The following is a 14361-nucleotide window of genomic DNA, read 5'->3' as shown; positions in this document are numbered from 1 at the left end:
GGTTGAGTTTTATGATCTCTTTAACACTACTTTCCACTAAAACATGAAAAGCTGCTGTTCAGTTTGTAGTGGTTTTATTTCTTGGCTGAAAACACTTAATTTAGGTAAGTCTGTAAGATATAATTTGTTTTGTCACTTACAGACATTCCATAATTGAAAATACTGGAGGACAATTAAACTTCAGGAATGACTCTCTTCAATTCTAACCAAAAGAAAAAATAACTTAAAATAAAACAAACCATCATTCGATGGTAACAAGGCAAGCTGGATGACCCTGTAGTCGGAATCAATACCTTAGTTTATTGTTTAATTGCTCTAATTTAAACAGACACATTTTTAATTTTTCTTTTACATGGTTTAAGCCAACTGTGTTTAAGCCAGAGATGCAAGGGAGTACAGGTTCTAGCACTAGCTACAGATATGAGAGTATGCACATGTTTTGTCCTCAGCTCTGCCAATATTTCTCAAACCTGACCCGCTGTTTCAAAGCTTGGCCTCTTCAAGTAGCGTGCCAGTTCTACTGAATCGTGCCAAATGGTGTGCTGACAAACACGCAAGCTAAATTAGTTAGCAAACCATCCCTGAAAGCATCAGCATCTCCCTCCCCAGAGTCAGCCTGTAAAGCTCTTAGATAAAAGAAGCCATGCAAAATGCAACATTCACCATTTTTAGCTTTCCTTTAACATACAGTGTTTGAACTGAAAGGTCTTCATGTACCTCTGTTGCAAAACTGCTTGAAACTCCAACCTGTGAGGCTTTAAATCAGTAGTATATAACTGGTAAATTTGGAGTACCTAAGCAGTGTTTTCCTCTATTATAATCTCTTCTAGGAAAATAGAAACCTTTGTTAAATAAGAAGTTGTCTAACATGGCTGGATTCAGGGATGACAGCTTTTTTTAAATTTCTGTCTTATCAGAGGCCATCAAACTTCCTCTTACCAAGGTTGCATGGATTTTACTTCAATAAAGAAAATCCAGAGAGGACTCCCAAGCTGTCTCATCAGAGTGAAATGATAAAAATTTGAATTTCTTATCTACAGAGTGAAATGAACTGCAGCATACAGATACCAAAACTACGACGGACCTAAGCTGGTAAGTTCACATGATTCAGCTCAGCATCACAGTCTTTATCAGCCTGTGACAAGATGCAGTGTAATGGCAATGACCCAATGCTGTTAACAAGCTAGCAAGTACTGCATTCAGTAGCTCGAGTGAAGAGTCAGGTTAAAACATCCACACCTCCTCCAGTTCCTAGATGGACTGTATTTTATCTACTTAGCCACCCCAAGAAGGGAGCTGACTCACCCTGCACTTCCTAACAGAGCACACAAAGAGACTCACAAGGCTAACACCTTACCCTGGTGTAACACATTGTCTGAAGTGTCTTTCTGCCTTGCTGAGTTTTGTATTTGCAATTCTGTAGCCTGCCTTCCACTCGTAGTTCTGTAACACTTCACCTAAGCTGCCTGGGCACTGTTTTCCAGAATTTCCCTAGCTGCACCTTTCCCTTGCAGTTCTCCCCATGCTGTTATGCTCAAGGCCCTTTTACTGCAAACACCAATGCGTCAACAGCATTGTATCTATACTGTACTGCAGCCCTTCTCTGCCCTCTTCCTATCCCTTAGCAGTAGCTTCTGATGTACATTACAGTGCCCAATAACACACATGCACAAAGCTCTATAAGCAGCTAGCATTCAACACCTGCTCTCATGCAGCACTATCAGCATTGTAAGCAACAGGTAGTTTGAGCATGTCCTGATGAAAACCACAGAACTACTATGGGAAAGTGTTAGGGGGAATACTTGCTGCATTGGAAAGAACACCTAGAGAAGGATGCTCATTTGGGACAATTCACCACTTGCTTTCCAAGTTGGTCACTGGCAAAACTTTCCGCCTTTTCCTTTTTTACCCTTACTTGTTTGGTTTCCTTTTTTCTGTGAATGTAATTTTCACCTTCAGTATAAATTTATGCCATCAGCTGCAGATGTTGCAAATGGATCTTTGCACGTTTGTTGTAAACCTGTTTTAACATCCTCTGTACAACACCCTGTCCATATAAATATGCTCCACTGCATGTGAGAGTGTAGTCCTTCACATGCTTAGATCAATCTAAGCTGCCCTTAACCTCCCAACAGATTTGCCCCCTCTCTGGTGAGGGCACAAGCTCTTGTGTGACTAGGTGAGAAGGCATCTAAGTACAGTTGTCAGTCTAGGAGAAACCTTTCCTTTCCTCTCCCCCCAAAAAAGTGATTAATTTCCAAGCAGCTCACCTTCCAGTGCTGGACCCAGGAAATATGCAAGGACACAAAGGCTATGGACAAATGAAGGAGAAGGAATCACTGCCACTTCAACATAAATCATCTTAGCCTGACATGGAATCTAGCTGTCAATTTTGCATACAAATAGCAGTTCTCAGATCACATTTCCATGAGATACCGAAAAGGATCTTTTATGCCACTTGAAACACTAGATTTAACTGGTCTAAAGATATGCTGTGGAATGAACTTAATACTTTTTATTTTTCCCTCAAGCCACTCGTCTTGCCAGAACAGAAGTTTCCCTAATGCAATCTCCTAATCTTAATGTGTATCTTCACCTATTTGAAAAGCACATATTTTTAAACAGATATCAGTAAAAGGAATTCAGACAAATTATAACAGACTAAGCTACTAACTTACTTAACATATTTTGTATCTGCTTTAATAACAGAAAATAATCTACAGTCAGAAACTGACGAAAATGAAAAATACTTCTTACAGCATATTACCTACATTAATTTTCACATCTTGTTTTCAACAAGATTTGAAATGCAAATAGTCTGCATTTACTTGGGGATTCGAACAGGACTTCTGTTCTACTACCCAACTTCCAAAAATCTGCAAACTAATGCTAAATACAACATGGCAATAGAAGAAAATAAATATAGCATGTTATACCATATGAACATAATACAGTGCTACAGCACGTGCTTCCTATTTGGAACTTCACTCAGTCTTGTCACAGATCCAGAATCTGCCTCCAGACTTCCCTCTGGTGAGGGTGAGTAGGTGCACAGTGATCCTGACTGGAAGAGGTGCAGGATCCTGCCCATGGCGGAGACAGTGACCCACGCTGAGCCGCATGGGCTGTGCTGAGTTGGCAGGGCCCATGCCCAGCACAGCTCATGGGACAGGGTGGGGCTGTGCTGCACAAACCCCTCAGACACAGGACAGACTTGTGGCAAGACATGGGCCCCTGGGTAGCTCCCCCTCAGTACTATCCACATGGTCTTGCTATCTAACAGCACAGAGGGAAGTTCTCACGTGACCATCGTTCCTGACTATTCCTGACAGGGTTGTCTCCTTGTAAGAAAATCCTGTAAGAGTCCAAATGACCAGGAAGGGAAGAATCTCTGCTGTGGTTGAGGTCTGCATGGCATGCTACATGTGGGACACAGTCCTGTTTGATCCACACCACTCAGGGCTCTCAGTATCTGAAGGGCTGGAAGAGTATGTGCACTATCCCCTTCTTATACTGGCAGCTCTAATAAATGTCATTTTAAAGGATGCCTTACAGTATTTAACTGCCTTTCTTACTGTGATCATAATGGCCAAGAACCTCCCAATCCAAAACAAGACACAGAACAATTATTTGCAGCACAGGAGTTCCCAAACATCACTATAGGGCATCATTCTTCTGTTTCCTCTTTACTCTGGTACTTGTATGTGAGCTGGTGCATGCACAAGGGGGCATGTGTTTATGCAGATAGACAGGTATATCCCATTATTTACTACTCAGTTTTTGTTATGTATCAATTTACTAGACAGTATTATTAGCCATCCTGCATGGGCAACTGCACTCAAATAAGCACAATGAAGCAGGTAGGCAAGCAAAGTTTCTGGCCTTCTGTCCTACTGAGCCTGGGTTTTTTTGTGATCAGAAAAATCAAAGGCCCTTGGCTACCTAATGCAACCAGAAAAATAAAGTTCATGTATCATTTTACTCTAACACGGAAACACGTCTCTCATGAAAGAAAGTTTCCAAAGAAGTAAACTTATAGATTGAAATAGATGTACTAATCATTTTCTATGAAAAGAAATAAAATATTAAGAGTTAGTAACTACTGAATGTTTTGAGGCTCTACTTCCACAAATATCTTTCCATAACTAAGTTCAAATTCCCCATTTTATGCCTTTAACTAGCTTGCATTTTTCCCAGTCTAGCATTTATATCTGTTAGTCAAACTAGTCTCACTATAAAAGTAATTCAAATAAATGATTTCTAAATATTAACAAAACTCATTTCAAGAACCATAATTAGCTTTTTAAACCATGACATAAAGTAGAAACTCAGATCAGCAGTGACTAGAAATATAACACAAGTGCTACAGTTATCAGGCAGTGTTCTGTAGAGTAATGAAAGGGTTTTCTTCCAGGTTATATTATTCTTCCTGGTTATTATATATTCCAGAATAATACAGTTCTAGGTACTGCTGCTATAAAAAAAAAACCACAACCAACTAACTAAACAAAAAAACCACCAGCAACCAAAAAAAAAGAAAAAAAAAAATGACAACAAACAAAACAACCCAGAATGAAATGTTAAAACCCTACACTAACCAAGTTATCATGATTTAAAAATCTGGGGAAAAGCAAAATAGAATTAAGTCAACTGAATGCTCTGTCTTCTCACTATCATGGCTGTAGAATGTAACTCCAGTATGCATATTAAACAAATAAAAGCACTGGGCTTTACATGTCTTTATTCCTTGTGACGAACTTAGGGCACCCATCTTCTTTTAGGAGATGATTATGTATGTTTCTCAATAAGACTGCAGAGACCATCCTCAGCAAAATCTTAATTTATTTTCACTCTGAAATAACCTAGAAAGATCATGAATATTTAGAACATTATGATACAGATAAAAAAAAAAATCAAATAATAGAAAAAGTACAAACCTCTGATTGTACATGCCCCGGAAATTATAATTTGCTCTGTAATTGGGAATTGGCTTTGGATCCAATGGCCTGTAGATGGCAGGCTCTCCTCTTTTCATCGCCAGACCATTCAGCTCCACAGTTGGAGTTATGCTGCCTGCAAAAACCAAACAATTTAAGTAAGGCACTTAAACCAGAAATATAGAAAAACACAAGAGCAGGACTGAGATAATCTGCAAAGCGATAGCTACATTATATTTTTTTTACTCTTAAATTAAAAAGAAGTAACAAAAAAGACATTTCAATTTCCCTAAAAGATGGGAATATAGATCCCAATTCAATCACAAGCAACAAAAAAGAACAATTAGACATCTCAGTGCATTCTCTATGCAGTTCAGGTGGATTAATTTCACATATGAATGAGGAAGTCAGTGTAACAACCAAGCTGGTTATTCACTTTTCCAAAGTACTTATAATACATTATGACACTTTCTGAAAGAATTATAAACATAAAAGGATGTCTCTTTCTGTTGAATACCATTAAATAAAACCACAAATAGGGCAAAGAGTCATTGAAACAAGCACAATGTAAAATGCAGTCATTCAGGAATCTTACAAGTTAGAAAAAAGTGTTATTTGCAAGACTTGGAAACTTAAAACTACATCTAAAACCTAAAAATCTAATAGGAATGATCTAACAGACTGAAACACAGCTACTGGAAATCAGTGCAACTACAGCCATCTACTGGTGACAGAATACAAAAATAGAAGGCAGCCAGTACTCGCCCACTGCATCGCTTCAAAAATATCAAATAACAAGCTACACTCTACTTCTACTACTTTTTTCTTTTTTTTTTTTAATACATAGTTCAGCTACAGTAATCTCCACTTGCACTGTTGTAAAAAAAATCCTAAATGAGCTAAACGTGCATTCCAACAAAAAGGAGTTAATATTTCTGAAAATATTTTCATAAGGGATTCAAACAAATCTACCCTTAAAACACCTATGACTAATTTTCCAGTCTGCCATTGAGGTTTTATATGCCAAATGATGAAAATATTTATGCAATACTTATTGAAAGACTTCTATTAACAACAATTCTTATATTTTCCAAAGCAAGAAATTACTATGAATTCAACTTCATAATAAAAATGCAAAATGTCATTCTGATGAGAAGATAGCTGTGCATATACAATGCACCTTTTTTGGAGCAAAACTACAGTGCTAAATGACAAAATTTTTTAATGAATTCTCTTAAAGCCTGTTTCTCCTATTATCAGATTTTCCCTTTAAGAATATGCTCAAAGCCAAAAAAACTCTAGAAGATGAATAATACTCTGCAATGTCAAGAATCAAACTCAGGATCCCTTTTCATAGAGGTCTGAGCCTCCTGCTTTCTAAACAGCTGAAGTCACAGTGATTGTGAAGGACATGGGGCAAAATCACTGACTTGGGCCTGAAGAAACAGTGTACTAATCTCCAAAGGAGCAAGAGAATACTACCACACCACTCTTAAAACAATCCTTCATAGCTAATACTCACAAGTTCTAAAGGAAACTTACTCCTACTTTTTTTTCCATCATGGAGAAGATTAACTGCAAAATTACTCAACTTTAAGAAAGCGATTGAAGAAAATTGTTTTAAAATGGGGGGAAGGGCAGAGGGAAATAAAAAGGGAAGAAGGGAGTAGAGGAAAAAGCAGAGGGGAAAGGAGTGTAAAAACCAAACAAACAGAAAAGGAAATATGACGTTTTTCCCCTCACCATTTGTCTTCTATTAGTCTGAAATAAAGTTATTAATATTTTTGATTTATTTTATCAAACAAGACAGAACAGATACTGAGCATGTAGATGAGATGTGTACCTTGAAAGGTTTTATATGCATTGAAGGCAACTCACAGGTAACAACTCAACCAGTATACATTCTTTCTATTATTGAAACAGTTTCTAATGCAGTCTGTGAGCTTTTTGAAAGAACAGGTTACTATGAAGAAAAACTCACGATGCAGGAAAATACCTGTCAACGTTCTCATGCCAAATCCCAGCCTTTTGTTTACACCACAGATGCAACTTCACAGGATTGGACTGGATAAAATTTCCAATTTCATTGGAAAATTAGCTAAAATAAGTCCTTGGGAAATATGTTTTACTATGGTAATAACAGCCAATTCAGTCTCGTTTTCTGTTTACTGTTGATCATATACAATCACTTCGTATACATCTGAGCATTATCTAAATAATATACTCCCCTACAGTTCAACTATTTTAGGCATGCACATTAAAAATTCTCCTATGAAAACTCACTAGAAATTCTGCATAATCCTATCATACCTCTAAGATGGCAATGTTGATTCTCACCCTCCAAATTTAAATACATTGTTAAAATTACTTTTTAGTGGTATAATATCCCAATACTTTAACAAGATATAACACACAGAGGAAATTGTCATACCTGGATTATTGTTTACATTATTTTTGGGTGGTCTAGGCGTTGGTTTGGGAAGGGTAGTTTCATTCAATGCTTTGCTAGCAGCAGCATGTTGGGCCTTTTTAATACTGCTTCCTTCAGCTTCCCATGTCTGTTCTCCAAGAGTCAGCTGCACTGTGAACATCTTCAAAGACAAAGAACAAGTAAACACTGGCAAGATTATCAATGTGGATTAGACCAACCTGTATAAAAACTTCCAGGGCTCAAGAGAAACCATGCTCTCTTTTCATTGGATTCAACTCCCAGATAATGCATCTGATTCTTCCAAAGATCAGTGAGACCTTATCAGTGGGCAACATTTGGCCTTTCAAATTACAAAGTTAAATAGCATAATGTTAATGTCAGCTATCAAAGAACAAAATAATATTTAAACCAAGTAATAATAACTGCAAACTCATCCTCTGCTCTTGGAAGACTATATACAGATCAGCTTAGAGCACATTTTTTCAATACATTTGAAGGTGTTTTGTCACTTTACCTGTAGAAAATAGGTACTAAACATGCCACTGAAGGAAAAAAAAAAAGTAATTTTGTAATAATTATGAATGGGTATAAATGATTGCACACTCCTCAAGGTAGCAGAAAATTTGGGCCAAATAGTGCTACACAGTGAAAGAATTTCTCACATGATCTGATTTCTAAAAATAATGCATATTGTTAGAGCAAGAGTCACAATTCAAATACATTCAAAAAAATAGAGTAACAAAGAAAATAAATATTATCTTTTTTAATGGAACTGCAGTTCTTAATGTAAAATCAATAGTGAGGACAGGAACCAGAAACATCAAGAGTTCAGATACAGACTAACAGATAAAAAACATGTATTTCAAAATCTGGGATAGAGGATTATTTCAAATAGTACCTATGCTGTGCAAATTGTGCATATAAAACTCAATGCATATTTAAGATATTAAATATAATCTGTCTTCTGTATTATACATACATGTTTTGTCTAAATTTGAACATCTAAGAACAAGAGGAGAAAGGTTAAGAACTCAATATATTTGCCATATAAATTCCCTAGATATAAGACAGAACTTAATAGTCAGATAAACACAGTAAACTAAGATACACCCACCTCAGAAAACAGACCAATTTACTTGAGGCAACATAAAAAAAGCTACATATTAGTATCAGCAGGATATAAAGTAAAATTTTCATTTTGACAGTTCTATGATTTTGTAATTATTTAAACTTGCTAGATCCAGGACCAGATACTTAGAGATGGACATGGTGAGCAGCCTTTACATGTGTCATTGGATATATTTTCATTTAGCACGTACTTATAAACAAGCATTTGAACACAAGCATGTATGTGCCTTCCACCTTAGCCCTATGCACATTCAAACTGAATGCTATAAACACATATTTGTGTCTTAATTACAGGTTTGAGTTTTGGCTACTCTAATTTTCAGAAGCATAGTGCCAGTCCCCTACCACAGTTCCTACAGCCATGTCCTTTTTTCCACGGCAGTCATGACAATTTCCTCACAGACAAGGAGAAAGAGAAAAATAGTCTCTCAATTTTGCAATCTGCCAAATCCTATCCCCCCGAAAGCTAAACTGGGTATTAGAGCTAAATACCCATAATTATATAAATTACCTACAAACATACATCCTTATTACTAAAAGAACTGAAACTTGATTTCTGGATCTGGAGTTTATATATTTTATATTTTTCAGGAAAGTACCAGTGTAGTATTTTTCTAGGAGGAGAATAATCTCACATTTAAATGAAAATATGATTAATAACTCTCCTCTTAGCGCTTAGAGCAAAAAACAGGAATTCGAGATAATAAAGGGCTTGTTCAATAAACTTCTGCAGTCAACTCTAACCTTCTCACTTAGACCATCTGTCAAAAAAACTCCTGCAAAAACCCACATATAGTAGTAGTAGGCTTCATCCTTTAATTATAGGAATAAAATTGCCTAAACCCAAACTCTGGAGCAGCCAATGAAAACTCTCAAATCCCGCAAGACCAGAGTTAACACTTCTGCTAATGACTGAGAGACATTTCTCACCAGTTTTCTGAGGAATTTCCTATTCCTTACACCAAACCTAATGTATCTGATGTCTAGAAAGCAGAAATGCAAAGGACACCATGGTTGTGCTTGTTTTCACTCTGCTGTGTTTGCAAGGTCAGTCTCTCAGCTCTGGCAATTCTTTCCTCCTCACTTCTTCTATATAAAACTGTCTCTCCTCTTTCCCAGCCTTTTGAAGTGCTACATCCCTTACCTCTTTCCCTCTTCTCTGCACCACCATCCACTCTCTTTTGCCACTGTTTCTTTGAAATTTGTGTCCTGAAATAACACTGACATAGAAGGACAGAAGACATGACTAATGTGACTAACATATTCAAAAACATTTATGCTAAAAAAGACTTTCTGATTTTTCTTATGATGAAGAATCCACCTGAGGGCAGACTCCTAGAAACCCTAATTGCACTGTCACTACATGCCACATCTCTCCCAACTTCACTGTTTCTAGTTTCCCATTTCACACCAATTGTCAAAACTTACTTTCCAGAGACAACTAGAAAAAAGGATATAAAAATTTACTAGCATTTGTGGTCACAACACCGGCAGCTGTCTTGTAGAGCGTCTCAGAAAATCGTGAAAACCACTAGTGGACAGGAACAGAGTTTGTGTAGGAGAAGAACAATGTGAGAAGCTCCTTAAATGGCAAAGAGCAGCAGCAGCATTACATCCTCCAGGTCATGCTTTCCAAGACCAATTCAGCTCTGTTTCACATAATCGGTCAGGTATATCATCATATACTAGTAAGACATTATATTAAGCTGCTGATAGTCATACTAAATTTTCTGCTTTTCATAGCTCAAAGTCTGCATAATCTTATAATCACCTTTGTTGTTTTGTCTCTTGCTGCAGAGATCAAAATCAGACAATATTCTTCTGAGTCTACAGAGCACATATCTGCATTTTTTTGACCACTATGAGGGCAACTAAAAATAATGTGGTAAACTGAAAAACTGAAAAATGAAGAAATCCTTTGTAAATCTGGCTTTCAAAAATGCAGCTAATGCAGACTCAAGTAATTTAAATTATATTAGTTCCTCTAAAAGTAGTAACAAATATAAAATCATTAAAGTTGGAAAAGACCTCTTAGATCATCAAGTCCACTCTTGGACTGAACACTATCATATCAACTAAACCATAGCACTAAGTGCTGTGTCCAGTTGTTTCTTGAAAACCTCTGGGGAATGGTTAATCCACCACTTCCCTGGGCAGCCCATTCCAATGCTTAACCACTCTCTCAGTGAAAAAAATTCTTCATTATGTCCAACTTGAACCTCCCCTGGCACAGCTTGAAGCTATGTCCTCTTGTCCTGTCGCCAGTTGCCTGGGAGAAGAGGCCTCCCGCCCCACATGGGAACTATTTCTTGTCCTCATAAAATTTTAAGTATAACATAAATGTAATATAACTTAAATTTCTTTACTGCTGAGAAACGTAAACAGCCAAACCCACACCTTTTGGTACAACCAAAGCACTTCTTATTTCATAAAAAATAAATATACAACACAATAGCAAAAAATTACAGAAAGCCCAACAGATTTAACATGCCACAACCTAAACCCAACCAACCAAAGTACCCTGTGGTGCCAAATGTCTCCAGGAAGAGAAAGAGCACTTAAATTTCCATTTAAAATGCAGGATCCTAAAAGCTTTCTGATTCGCAGTGGCCTCACACCTGCTGACATCATTTCCACCGGCATAACAGATTTGGGAATGCCAGCCAGACCAGGTCAGTGATTTGCATCAACTCTGCACTCGCTGACAACACAATATGCAACTCAGAAACAAGGGGCAGTGGCAGAGAGCTAGCCCATGATGAGCTGAAACTGTTACTAATCTGCAGCATGACCCCACTGTCTTATGCAATTTTGCCACTCTAGAAATACTAGGTACATAGCAGCTATTAATTATGCCAGTGTCTTTCTTGGAATTTTTCAGGATTTTTTCTCCTCCCCCAGTTTGCTCCTACCCAGGGAGGAAATTCAAAATTATATTAGGAAATTTTATGTCATTAGAATATTCCTCTGTATTCCTCATCATCTGAAAGCAACCTAATTTGTACTTATTAAGTTGGATATTCAAATTGATATGAGAACTGACCAGAATTTGCTGTCAGTTCACCAGAAACTTTAATACTATAACCATATTAGGAGTCTTAATATCACCATATGTCTTAAAGTTGCACAATAATAATGTCTGTGCTATACAACGCAAGATCCAGAGATAGAGTAACAACTTTATAGACACAGAATTGTGTCAATAAGCATGTCACAAACTACCTTTGCCATCATCTGCACTACCATGAAACAAGTGGTAGTTTGTTTCTAGTAGCTAGTTACCAAAGGCATGCTGACTGGGGAGCAAGATTCATCCAGCCTAAAAAGTAAATGCTCCATAAAGATTAAGAAAGGGCGGTGATACCCTGAAAAGACTTTCACAAGAAACTCAAAGATGGAAGTCAAAGTAAGGTACAAAATGATCTACAGGACTTAAACAGAAATACAGGCATACTTCCTGAAAGTGTAAAAAAAACAAAACAAAAAAAAAAGAACTGTAAGAAACTCCTTACACTAGAAATGTAGCTGGGTGTGACAAGCACACTTGTCCAAACCATGACATTATCTGTTCAGCATTTAAGGTATGGCTCATCACCTGGAACTGTGACCTTACCTTGGCATGAGCAGGCCCTCTTTCATTCAGAAGCTTATACTGGGGTTGAATTCTATTGAAACGTGCTAACTCATTTACCAGACACATTGGAGTTTTCTCTTTGGGGTTTGCCATGTTATCTTGGAGAGGAGCTGTAAATAAAGAGTCTGTAAAGTTTTTGTGGAGAAATGTATTCTTCACAACTTCGCAAAGCTTTGCAAAAGCAGCATGCTTAAAAAAGAAAATACTTTGGCTAAAATACAATTTTTGTACATATGCTAAATATAATGTTTAAATACCATTTATATATTAATCATATGAGAATATGATTATGATTTTACAATAAAAATTTTGAATACATGCAATTAAAAAGCCCCAACAACTATTTATTTCCAAAATGTCCCTATGACAGATGACAGTGTAGGAGAAATTATACATATTCTACATCTTCTACATCACCAAAGTTTACTGTCAGCAGTATACTGGTTCTGGAATTAACTACTCTTCCAGAATGGTTTCTCAGCACTTTGAAGTAGTAGTGGATAGTGTAAGAGTTATGAGACAAATATAGTTGATGAAACTCTGTGGCCCCCACTTGCTTCTGCCTGCTTCTTCCCAGAGTTTTAGACTTTTCTCACAAAAATGAAGTCAGTCTCAGAGCACTCCCAAAGAACACTTCTCCTCTCCCTTTAAGGATTTTGTTCTGCTTTTTTTAGACCGTTTAACTTTCTGCAATTTTTTTTTCAATTGATTTGTATTTATCCCTAACACACACTGTCATTTCTTTTTTAGATTTTTAGAACAACATTTCTGCATTTTATACCCAGTTCAGCATAGGAACTGCAGCATTTATTAGGCTACAAAGGAAACACCAAATACTGCCAAGCAGTCAGAAGACATTCTGTTCTGGGGAAGAGAAATAAACTTGGAGACCTTCCTGCACCACTAAAACTTCTCTATAAAGGATACACTCAGAATTTGACAAAATAGACATGCTCTTTTCTGAGATTTTGTATCATTGATCAACACTTACCACTGTAAGTCTGAGCTCAGTTAAAAAAACTAACAGTTTATTTAGCCAAAATATTTTTCTGTGGGTGTTTGGTTTTTTTTTTTTATTTTAATCCCCTTAAGGACCTAATTATTTATCTTTTTAAATTAAAAAGTCATCAAAAATTCATTTGACCACTGAAGAAAATATACCTTGGACCAACTTACCTGGTGAGTTGTTAGAAGGTGCGGGATCCACAAGGCCGGCAGTAGGACTGCTACAGCTGGCAGCTGATTCCGAAATGGATCCATTCATTGAGGATGGCAGACTCAGTGTATTTGTAGTTGTAACTGGCAGGGATAGCACCATAGGGGACATGGTGGGTCCAGACAGGTTTGCTGTAGTCTGCATCTTAACTTGTGCCATTGCCTGTCACTGTAATAAACAAATTATTATCAGCAGGGCACTTTGCATTTTGAATGTCAAATGACTGCAGTGATACTAGCAACACTTCTTTTTTGCTCCTGGATCTGGGTCACAAAACTGTCCACAAAAGTCATGCCTCTGCAAACATTAATTCCAAACGGATGCACAGAGAAACAGAGCTCAGAGCCAAAGAACATCACTGGAGAAGAACCCATAGAGCCTGGCTCTAGGTTCTGTTGCTTAACAATGGGGTGACCCTGCCTGAAATACAGCAGGAAGAATGATTATTCTAGAATAAAATCCCATATAATCATTCTGCAGATGAGATTACCTCTGCCGATTTCTTCAAAAGAGAAGTTTGTTGTCATTGCAACAAACTGCCATAGCAGTCTTTCGCACTGTTTTTCCAGTAAAGTGCATATAAAATATCAAATAAGGCCACAAGAGAAAAATCACTATTTTTTTCTGCCTTTTATCAAACTAGAAGAGAGAAAAAAATATAAGAAGAAAATGCAAAGAAATGAAAAAAAAAACCACCAAAGATGCGAGTTCTGACAAAAATAACTGCTTATTCAGTCAACAGGTGGAGTACTTTAATCCGTGTATAAATTACTAGCACAGGTGTCAGGACTTCCTAAACTAGCCTTCAACCCAATGCCTAAAGCATTTACCTGGAATATGCCAGGTACTAATTGTGTCTTTTCATCTTCTCAAATTAGTATCCTTATTGCCAATACCTGTTCTCACGTTATGTCTACACACATAAACAACGCAGGGTCAGGGCAGTGCTCTTTCATACTACTCACTGAGAGTATGCCCCTTGGCAAAATTTTTGCCACTGGGTAAAAACTCCTGC

General features: G+C 37.1%; 1 protein-coding gene across 5 annotated transcripts in view; it reads right to left on the bottom strand.

Annotated features, from left to right (window-relative positions):
* Positions 1-14361, bottom strand: part of STAU2 (staufen double-stranded RNA binding protein 2) — a 168656-nt gene that overhangs the window by 136931 nt on the left and 17364 nt on the right. For all 5 annotated transcript variants that reach the window (XR_004354254.1, XM_032674434.1, XM_032674442.1 and 2 more), the window contains exons 2-5: positions 13307-13514; positions 12110-12240; positions 7369-7528; positions 4938-5073 (exon numbers count right to left, since the gene is read on the bottom strand). Coding sequence is in view for 4 of the 5 variants with exons in the window: in XM_032674434.1 (XP_032530325.1) it covers positions 4938-5073; positions 7369-7528; positions 12110-12240; positions 13307-13505 (626 nt within the window). In the remaining variant the exon portion in view is untranslated. The remainder of the gene's footprint in view (positions 1-4937; positions 5074-7368; positions 7529-12109; positions 12241-13306; positions 13515-14361) is intronic.

The sequence above is a fragment of the Chiroxiphia lanceolata genome, chromosome 1 (assembly GCF_009829145.1).
Source record: "Chiroxiphia lanceolata isolate bChiLan1 chromosome 1, bChiLan1.pri, whole genome shotgun sequence".
In the NCBI taxonomy this organism is placed as follows: domain Eukaryota; kingdom Metazoa; phylum Chordata; class Aves; order Passeriformes; family Pipridae; genus Chiroxiphia; species Chiroxiphia lanceolata.
The sequence above is the reverse complement of the archived record's forward strand: the minus strand, read 5'-3'. Positions and strand labels throughout refer to the sequence as shown.